Genomic DNA, 11,153 nt, shown 5'->3' with positions numbered 1-11,153 from the left:
CTCCCGGTGCCCCGGAGAGCGGGGCGGGGGGCGCGGGGCGGCGCTGCCCGGGCTGGGCGCTGCCTGCCCGCGCTGATTGACACCGGCCCGGGCGGAGGCGGGTCCGCGGGGACCGTGCTGCTCCCGCCCGCCGCCGCCGCCGGGCAGCGCGTCCCGCGCTCCGCCGCCGCCCCCGCGCTCTCCCGCCGGGATCGCGGTGCCGCCCGCGGCATGGCCGGCGCGCTGGGCAGGGGGGCGGCGTGCTGGCGGATGCGGAGCGCGGCGGGCGGCAGGAAGGAGAAGCCGCCGGGCTCTAAGCCCCAGCCCCGGCACGGTAAGGGGGCGGCCGCGGCGGGGCTCGGCGGGGCGCCCACCGAGGTGGGACGGGAGCCCCGAGGTCCGCGCGGGGCAGCCTCGAGGCCAACTTGCCTGAGACTTGTATTACCCGCTCGGACCCTCCGGGGCAGGGGGATCATTTTCTCCTTTCCCCTCCAGCGGGTGCGGAGGGAGAGGAGCTCCCTGCTCCCAAATTCCGCCGAGCTGCGCCTTATGTCTTTTATTTGCCGAGGCGAAAGGAAAGGAACGGTGTTCACGCGCGTTGTGGCATCTCGCTTTGACAGCGGCTTCTTTGATAATTTTTGCAGAAAGCATTTCTAATCTGGCAAACGAGATGAATGAGTGAACCTGAGAAGAGTCCTCGAAATCTCTTTTGGCATTCACGATCTTAATGCCCGGAAAGCACTGTTGAAAATATTGCCCTAGGTGCTGTTGTCTCCTCCTCCCTTACTTGTTCGGGGAGACGCTCTCTTTGAAGGCTAAACAGCACACAGACCGTTCTCCCAAAATCAGATCCTCACTTTGAAGATATAGAGTGGAGTGGTGTTCCACGAACTATTGAAAACAAATGTTGAGGTTCATGACCCTTGTGTGCTAAACACTGAGTGCAGTTTACCCAGAGCCAAATCTGTCATGTACGGTTTCCTTACTGTACTGCTTGGCTGTCACTGTTCCCTGCTTTGAGGAACAAACCCAACTGTTTGTGGATCTGGTTGCAATTCTGGAAATCTCACTAGAATTTGTTCTAGCTTTGTGTTCCTCCTTGGGTTGTAAATCCACTATTCGGGTAAGTGGGTTTGCAGAAGTCTCTGACCTAATGCTTCACGGGTAAAGTAACAGTTTAAATTGTCCTTGAGTTCTGCGTCAATTTGCGTTTGTTTGTTGTTGTTTATATTAATCCCCGAAGTAACTTCGTGTCTTTTCCTGAGAAGCTAATTTGGCTGAAGGAGTAATTTGTACTCTTTACAAGTCCAGAGGTTGCTGTAGCTCATTCAGCAATCTTGGTGACAATGATGTTGGGATGGTGGGGAGCCTGGTACCTCAGGTGTTGGTGTTTTGACAAAATGCTTGCTAAGAAAGTAATACACTCAAATGCAGGTCTGAAATGAAAGCAAACTCAGTGTTTCTTCTGTTCATTGTCACCTGGATGTTTCTGAGCTGGAACGCTTCTACAGCAACATCTCCTTTTCCATTTTGCTTCTTTGTGTCCCTTTCACAAGACAAAAGAGGAAGCAGACTAAAAGTCAGAGCAAAGATTTTGTTAGTGGATAGCAAAGCCCCTCTGAAATAAATTCTGTGAGGGGAAAAAAGTGTTATCCATTTAGAAAGAAAAATGGTTGTTTAAAAGTAATTGTAAATATTTATCCTACTAATTCTGAGTGTAATGCTGGTAGTAGGGACTGACATATTGGTGTTGATGAGATTCCTTTAAGTTGTGTACCTGTCATATGTGCGTAGTACAGTTGCTAGGCTCACAGACCAAAATTCTGGATGCAGTGAATTCAGTGGGAATTTTGCCACTGACCTAAGAAGAGCCAGAATTGAATCCACAGACTGTGTAGTGTGAGGTGTTGGGCCAAACTGAAAACATTGGGCTGATTCAGCTGTGCAATTGTGGCAAAGTTTATAATCCTGCATATGCTGCTATGATTAATATATTATCATAATAACTCTAAATTAAATTAGTTAAATTACGGAGTTATAAAATAACTTGGTTCTAATTTACCTTAAGAAAAGAGGTGTGGTATGCTTCAGTCTATCTAGGATTGCTTCTAATAAATATTTTCTAAAGTATCATATTACACTGAATTCACATTTAAGTAATTACTGCAACAACACAGAACACTGAATTACACCGAAGCCCATACACTTTGCATCTCAATTGGATTTCAGCTGTCATTTAAAAATAAACACTCTATTGTATTGCCTTTGAAAAGTGAACTAGACTTAGTCGTCAGATCATTTACTAACCTTTGACAGCTACAAATATAAGGTAAAAATGAAATTGGAGCAGTTTGCATGTCCCTAATACTGATTGTGTGCTATAGGGAAATATTTGGGGTGAAAACCAAAGATGTGATATTACTTTAGTATGCTTATGAATTTTTCAAAGTTACAGAAACACTCTCTTTTCCAAGAATGGGCTTTTAAGTAAATTTCAGCTTTTGCAAGCAGTGTTGATAAATTCATGATGCAGGAACAGAGAACTTAGTTAAAATGTTTAAGCTAAAGCATTAGAGGGGTTATAAGTAAGATATAGCTAAAAGTAAAATTGTGGTATATGAACTGCCAAAAATTTTTAACTAGCAAACAGACTGACATATTTGAGTCATTTATACCTGCATGCATTCAGTTATCAAAGTGAGGTGAAAACTGTTCACAAGAAAGCTATATGAAATACTTTGAAATTTGGGTAATGTTTCTTCCTAATGTCTGTTTTTGCTACAAAACCACTTCAATGGGCCGCTGTCCTGCCTTGGTAAAAAGTGTCATAGCTCTATGGATCTCAACAGCACTGTTATGATTGACATCATCGGAAGACCATGCACAATATTTCTATGTATGTTTGGATTAAGATATGTTTATTTGGCCATCATTTAAGGGTCTAAATTGGCAGGGTGAATATTGAATTGCAGCTGAGCAAACCTGCCATTTAACTGAGTCAAGTTACAAATATTTTCCAGCTTTGACATTCTTCTCACCTTTTATATGAGGAATTATGGAGACTTTTTTGTACTTTTCTGATATTTAAAAATACAAATATGAAAATTTCTCTGTGATCTCATGTGTAAAAGTTCTTGTTTTAGAGTTTTTTTTTGTTTCATTCCATGTAAAGCAATATAAAGCAGAACTGGCATTTCAAGCCATTGTGATCTATACAGTAAACGAAGTCTTGTCAAGATTCCAGCAAAAAGTTCAAGATCCTGTTGAGATGATGAATATTAAGAGTCTTGTAAAAAGTCCATTTTTAAATTTTTAATGTTGGATTATCATTGGCAACTTACCTGTGAAATCTCTAAAGAACTTGAAAACTGACAGCTACAGCCAGAATTCTATTACAGATTCTCTTTAGACAGATGTTAAGAAGTAACATAACAAAAAATATGTAAATAAAGTAATATTTTAGTCTACTGCTTGAGAAAAACATGGAAATATTTGTATGAGAAAACTTCTTCCCTTGAGGAGTAGATATGGAAAGATTGTGACTAAAAGCTGTGAAACAGAAATAACTTTTAAATTACTTGGTACCACTAGAAATAACTTCTGGAGAGAAAGCAATGTTTTATATCCCTTTTAAAGCTATGTGAAAGTTAGTATAAAAACACTTACCAGGGAAAAACAGCACAAGTAAATAGTGCTGCATGTATGTATAGGAGTGTGTGTATCCACATAGGTGACATTTTAGACAGAAAGCAATTACTTTCAATTTATTTCTTTTTTTTTTTTAGAGGAGCTCACAAAATGTGCCATATTTAGACTGGCAAGTGCAAATCCTCTATGCTTCAGCCAGCACAATGAAATCAGTTGGTTTTATGCCAATATGTTGAATTATACCCAGGTAGGCTGGGTAAATGAATATGAGCTCTAACAACTCAGACCACTTTTTCACCTGGATCTGCTGACTAATTTTAGTCTTCACCTATCTAAAGTTGTCACAGAATAAGACAAAAACTGTTGTTGCCATATCTGTTTGGCGTAATGGAAAGGTTGCAGTGTGGGAAGGGTAGAAGTCAATGTATTATTGCTGCAGAGACATGGTCTCTTCCAGCTGTGTTGAACTGCTGGGAGAATGGAGAGAGAGGGAAAAAACCCTACAAACCTGTTCACAGTTCTCCTCTTGAATAAGCTTAGTTGTATGCATATGTGCAAACATCCAGGTTGCTCCTGGAGTGGACTAATTCCACAGTTAACAGTTAGGAAATTAAATTGTGCTTGAGCTTTCCACTTTCAGATGTTCTCATCTTTTTACATTACTTCTTGAAATATTCAAGAATGTGCTTCAGTATTTTCTGTTGGCTTTTCCTTTTCTTCCTTCTCTGTCTCCTGGGAAATAATGTTATTGGTCGTGTTGAGGTAGTCATAACCAAATCTTCTGTTTTGCTTGAGGCATAGTTCTCTCACCTCACTTTTTACATGTTCCTTATTGTAGCATTTGTGAAAGTAAATGTCTGAAATTAATGTAGGTTTTATATATATATATATAAAATATATGTATATGCTTAATATAAAGGAATAGAAGTTTTCTTCTTAAAGCAAGTAAACATCTTTTCTGTGATCAAGTGGAATAATCTGCAGGTAGATTTTAAATATTGAAACATTTTCCTAGCTATATGTTCAGAATGTGTGAACATTGATGTTATTTCTGTTTACATCTACTGACACTTTGATGCCTCAGCCACTTTTGGGGTCTCATTAGTAAGGCAGTGTGTTTACTGTGTAATGCAGACCTTGCTCTGAAGGCAAGGCTTTCCAAACAAATGGATGGGTAAGGAAGGGTTTTGACCTGGAGAACAAGAGGGGTTGGTTTGCCAAGTATATTTTAACTTGATGAGCATTTCCCTTTTTCCTTTGATGTAAGTGCTGGCTAGCTGTTACCTCTTTCTGTGGTTGTTTCTGGTTTTTTGTTTGTAAAAAAATATTTGTTTGTTTCTTTTGTTTTGTTTTTCAAATTAATTCCCTGTAAGAAATGTAATACCCTAGTGGATGCCTAGTTCATAAAGTGGATATTTATGATATTGATAAAACCTAGCATTATATCTTCCTCAATTAGAGATAAGTAATCAGAGCTAAAAATCCACAGTCTATTCTATATTTTAATTTATGATAAAATGAAAAACCCACCATCTAGATCTTAGAAGCAGACTCCAAATACTGTTTTCTGATATTTATTTAAATCTAATTTTGGCGCAGATATGTAGTTAAGAAACCAAAGACTTCCCTTCCATTTCATAACCAGATATATTTTTCTGACTTTTATTTTTTTACAGAATATTTGAGTAGTTTTATTCAGACAGAATCTCAAGTCACCTTGCTGGGAAGTACAAGGTGTGATCTGAAAGGAAAAAAAGAATCAGTTTCCTGATAATTTGGCTTTTGCTGTTGAAAAGTCTGAAGCTAGGTGAAATGATTACTCTGACAGAACCATAGAACCTATCTCATTCCAGTACATTCTAAAATATTTTATATTTTGAGTAACCCTGACTCCAGGGCATTTTATACTTGCTTCTAGAAGTTTCCAGTCCTAGTATTCAGTTTAACATTTCTGCCTTTGTCTTTCCATTTAGCCTTGCCATGTTAAAACAATAAATCATCTTGCCCATTAACTACAGTTGGAATGTCTATTTATGCACTGAATTTGTTTTGTCATGTTGCCTTAATAATTGATTGGAACTGTGGCAACTCCTGACTGCTTTCCCATATGAATTTGGGCTATTCCCAGTGCTGTTCTGAGCAGTAGAAGCATAAGCCATCCCCAGACCCGGAATGTCTTTACCCTCTAAGGATTTAACTTGTCTTTCTTATAAAACTATTTTCATTTTCTGTCTTCATGCATATGACATTGTGTAGAGGATGTAATATTTCCTATAAAACTTGAACAAAGAATATTGTTATTGTAGGTTCACTTTGATACATTCTGTTTTGTTGATGGATTTTAAATTGGTGCTGATTAATATATTGAAGCATTAAATAGCAAGTGAAACAAAACTATAATGGCATTCTTTGAATAATTTAGAAAAGTGACATGGTGCAAAGGAGGGGGCTACAGGGCAGGGAGGCTTTGCCAGCGAATGCAAATTTGTACCTCTTGCCTTGTGAATGAGCTTGAAGATAGCACTTTGATTGCTATTTAGGCAGTGTTTTGAAAACAAATGCCTTTATTAAAAACACATTACACTGGCAGTTCCTTGAGTCATTAAGTAGCATTTGCCTTAGTAGTATCATTGAGATTATTTTCTTTATTTCCTTGAAAAAAATCTTTGTTTCATTTGGAAGGTAAATGCTGAAGGATCTTCTTAATAAATAAGCCCAAAATACTATGTAAAATGTGTTCTTTTTAAGATGGCTTGGTGGTCTTGTCTTGTGCACTGTGATACCTAAGAATATTTTTTGTGTGCTCTCTATGACCAATTTTCATTGAGTTGTTGATGCCACATTCCTGTGGAAAGCATCAAAAAGTCAAAATGAAGAGTAAGAATTAGTGGGTAGGACCTTCTCCTGAAGGCAGATTAAAGCAGAACTGTTAGTTTGTGATAATGAACCCAAGAGCCTGTGGGAAAAAAGGAAGGAAAAAGAGTTGTTATTGTCAATGACTGCATTGCACTTTGCTGTACAAACCATTCCAGTATTTTGTTCAATACTTATTGCTCTGAAGCTCTGAAACTACAGAGCTGTCTAAACTGCTGGCATTTGTAGTGAGGGGGAGGAATGGGAGGCTGAGAAGAGATACTCCTTCTCCAGAAGTTGGATTGAGTAAATTCATGTAGTATAACCAGATGTCCTCATCAGTTTCATCTCTTTGGCTGATTGTCACCGTGGTTTCATGTGGGAGGTCATGGTTGCTGCTAGACAAGAAGTGGGTGTGAGTAAAATTTTTTAGGAGGTAAGTGAGAGGAGGTTCTGTAATGAGAAACTGTACACAGACAGATCAAGGGACCCCTGCGTTGCATTCATATCAGCAGGACTGCAAAACAGATGAGATGCTGTGTTCTGGAATGGGCAGAATGTTTCAAGACTTCTGCATCATTTTAAAATATAAGACATCTTCATAATCAAGTCCTGACATCAGTAATGTGTTCCTTGCAATGTTCAAACCTGAATTAGAGGGAATGGGAACACAATATGCAATTTTTATTTGACTTAGAGGTGTGAATTTTTGGCTTTCTAGCTACTTGGAATTCCAAGATCTATTCAAGCCTGTAAATCCATTTAAAATCTGGAAGAAAGTGGTTTTTTTTAGATCGCTATATGTGTTTTAAGGAAACACGGTCTTTTCCAGTCCTGATGATGTTGGACTTCTGTATATTCTCTATGGCAGGACTGCTCCCAGTCCAAGTATTGATTTCAGTTAACACTGAAGTTGCCTGAGGGATGGTCAGTTGTTTGTGTTAATGGTACTGCTGGGTGCAGCCTAAATTGCTTCGAGCATTTGGCCTACAAAGGCAAGTTCTAATGAAGCAAAAGAGAATTCTCCACCGTTTTTATTCATTGTGCAGTTGTGGAGGATTTCTTGTTATTTTTCACTGAGAGGTGGTAGTAATCTGGTTAGAACAGAGGCATATATTGTTGGGGTTTTTGTTTGCGTGGGTAGTCTTTGTTTTCTTAATGTCCAGGCTGAAAAACTAGTCCCAGGTCAACTACTTTAATTTTTGGAAGAGGACTATATTGCAAGTGTAAAGGTGGGAAAAGGATCACCTTACAGAAACTGAAGTGACTGGAGTGAGATTCTGATCTTGGAAGGGTTTGATCTTGTGGGCTGTAGCTGCTTGCTGTATGCACCAGATCAGGGAGCTGATTTTTCAGGCTTTCTGAATTCTTCTGTTTTGGTACTTGTTCCAGGGAGAAAGCACACAAATGATCTCACAGAAGAGATGATTAAGTGGCACCTGAGAGTTTTTCAGAGTTCTTAGCAGCATTGAGCAGTTGTTCCATTGCAGGGAGGGTTAAGCTGAAGCAGCATCCTTGACTAGCTTATTTTCCCTCTTATTCCTGTACCAACATGATGCCAGTTGATGGCAGATGGACATTTTTAGCCCAAGGCTTTTGTATTCTGCAAATTCAAGCTCCATTTTATGATTTTCTTAGCATAAAAAGAGGAAAGTGGCAAAATTATTTATTGATGTATTTTGACAATCGTATACTGCTGTTTGATGGTGATGGTGGGAGTTTGTTTGGTTTAGATTTTTTTTTTTTTTTTTTAAATCTAGTTAAAATATTTAGATCCATTAAGTTCTGATTATATTCAGCATATCTAGTGGAAACCTGAGGAATACATACATACATACATACCGATCCTTCAGGTTGGAAGAATCCTAAGGAACTTCTCTAGTCCAGTCTCCTGCTCTCTGTCAGCTGTGAGATAAGATCAGGTTGCTCACGGCTTTCTTCAGTCCAGTCTTGAAAACATCCAAGGAAGGAGGGCACAAAGTCTGGAAACTGGTTACTTTTTCACATCAAAAAGCCAAAGAGGGCCTGATAATTTTGGAAAAGTGAGAGTTCTAGATAATGGGCATCTTCCTAGAAATAAGTCCAAGAGTAAGTGGTGCTAAAGTGATTCCACTGATGATCTGAAGTACCACTTACCAAATAGTAATGAAAGCTGTCTTATTTTAGGATGTTCCAGAAAAGATACTATGGAAAACTAATAATTTGCTAAATCCATAGTGTTCTGAATAAAAATAATTCTAACTATTCCTAGGCTTGCAACCTGTTACCTGAGTTCACCTAGAAACTGTGTTAACTTTTTGAGAAATACAAAGGGGTACGACAGCTGTCTGGCCCTTCAACTATGTGCATAAATCAGAAGTGCAGGTAAGAGTTTGTGATGAGAAGGGTCTTGGCAACCTGAGTTACTGAAATGTTCCAGTGTCATTATAGCACAGACATCTCTGGTCATTATAGAAAGAGTCTGAAAGACAATGCTTTACTCTTTTCTTTTTGGGGGGGGCGGGGGGAGGGGCAGGGAGGAGAGATTGTGTGGGGTGTATGTGTTTTTTTGTTTTGTCCTGTTTGGGTTTGTTTTGGGATTTTTTTTTTTTTTTATCCTCCACAAGGTCCCAGCTTTGAGACAGTAATGAGACTGCTTGTTCTGGTGTTCCACTTGACACCCTGACCACGGGGTGGGTGGATTTCTCTGGATGTCCCCTAGGTCTGGCTTAAGGAATTTCACAAAGAACCAGCAGCTCCACTGCACCTTTATGTCCTGGTATCTTCTTGTGTGCAAGCCTACAAGTAAATTTCGCAATTTTCCATCAATATTCCTATGTAAGAAATCTCCATGTAACATAGCCTTTATGCAGTAATACAACTTTGCTGGTAATATATTTTCCTGATATAAAAGAGTACTGTTTTTCTTTAAAGAGCACATTATGACTTTTGGTATCAACTGCTATTGTCCCACATATCATAATTAATTCAGCTATTTGGTGTAATTAATTTGTTAATGCTTCTGCAGTCATGTAATAAGATACATTGGCCCACCAGCAGTCTCAAGGCACTCATGTTAAAAGATTGTTTAGAGACTCACTTTCTTTGCTTAACAATATTTTAATAAGACCTTTCATTGAGCTCTGTGGCCATTAAGGTCTTATTTTTTGAAATTTTCTCTTCCTTGTCTTGTCCTCAAGTGTTTGTTTTTTGTTTTGTTTTCTTTAAATCTGACATCAGATTTTATCTTTGTTCTGCTGCTCTTTGCATGTTTTGTTTTTAACAAGTAGATGGATAAGAACTTCTGTCAGTACAGATATGATTCAGAAATCTTTGATCAGTAGTTTTCCTTGAAGCCTACAGTCCTGTTAATACTTCAGGTTTCAAAGCTAGGGGCAAAATATGATTGAGAAACTAGCTCAGTAAATAGAAGTCATTTATGATTTTCTTAATATAGGGAAAAAATAAGAACTCTATCTGCTACCAAAGTTGTGAAAATTTGGCAGTGGCTGACCCTGTGATGCAAATCCCAAGATGGACTTCTCCCATTTGTGATATTTTACATGTTTCTTGAGAATTAGCATTTGTACTTCAAGAGTTGTTTTTTAAAACATGTTTGTGTTTGAGAAGGGGTGTGTGAAGCCAATCCATACAGTAGAAGGAATTGCTATATACTAATAGATTTTTCATGAATGCATGTTCTCTGGTCATAACTTACAGAACCTTGAATCTGGCACAGAAGAATGTGCAGAGCAGAGGGTGCCATGAAGAGCTCTCATTGCCAGAGCAGCGCTGTGCAGTGCATGTCTGTGTTTGCCACACTTTGTCGTTTGTGTGTTTTTGCCACAGAAGACATGCAGCAATCACAGCAGGCACTACTGAGCAGCGTGGCTGGGAACTCTGCTGCCATCTGTGTTAGTGCTGCCTGTTCCTGTTGTATGCTTGCTTCCATATGTATAGTTTAGCATTTAGTCTCTACAGCCAGTGGAGTAATATGTCTGAAAACAGCTGTGATAATTGAAGTTGATGGCAAACAGTCATTTAAGAAGTTAATTAATTTGTTTTCAATATATGTTCTGTTTTTATTTTTTTTCCCTTTAATATCTCCTACTCCGTCAGAAACATTTCATGAGATACTACTGCTCAGTCCAAACTTGAACTCACCACTTCTGGCTTTGTACATTGTAATAGCCTCCACAGCAACCACTGTGATGCCATAAACAGAGGGTTTGACTTCAGGTGAAGAATGTAGGCAGTAAAAGCAGAATAACCCATAAAGGAAAATGTGGGAGGATGGGGAAGACAGGGAAAATGATTATTTTGGCTCTCTGTGTAGTGATACACCACCCACCCTCCCGGAACTTTTTTTTTATATCTTTACTGATAGCTGAAAGAAAATCGATTCTTTTATGATGTCAGAGTAGAACTTCCATTTTAGGCAGTATAATTGAAAATATATACAAGTAATGGAGTTTTATTCTGCATGAGGTTTCTTTTTCTCTCTTTCCATTCATTTTTAAAAAATCACTTTAGTAAATCCACTGTGGGAGGATAGTTTTGCTGCTGTACTTTTCCCAGGATGCAGCAAAAGAAATTGCATTTGCAGTTCACAGAGAATGAAATTAGACTTGCTCTGTCCTGATGATCCACTACTCCTACACCCAGCACATTTCTGGGAGAGACTCTTGCTTGCT

At 39.0% G+C, this 11,153-nt stretch overlaps 1 protein-coding gene across 1 annotated transcript in view; it reads left to right on the top strand.

Moving 5' to 3' along the window:
* Positions 1-210: 210 nt before the first annotated feature.
* The window catches only part of ZNF385D (zinc finger protein 385D), a 416,346-nt gene continuing 405,403 nt past the window's right edge, over positions 211-11,153 (top strand). Inside the window, exon 1 of the mRNA XM_053987806.1 lies at positions 211-313. Within this exon, the coding sequence (XP_053843781.1) occupies positions 211-313 (103 nt within the window). The remainder of the gene's footprint in view (positions 314-11,153) is intronic.

This window comes from Vidua macroura, chromosome 1 (assembly GCF_024509145.1).
Source record: "Vidua macroura isolate BioBank_ID:100142 chromosome 1, ASM2450914v1, whole genome shotgun sequence".
NCBI classification, from domain to species: Eukaryota; Metazoa; Chordata; class Aves; order Passeriformes; family Viduidae; genus Vidua; species Vidua macroura.
This window is presented reverse-complemented; position numbering and strand designations above follow the sequence as displayed.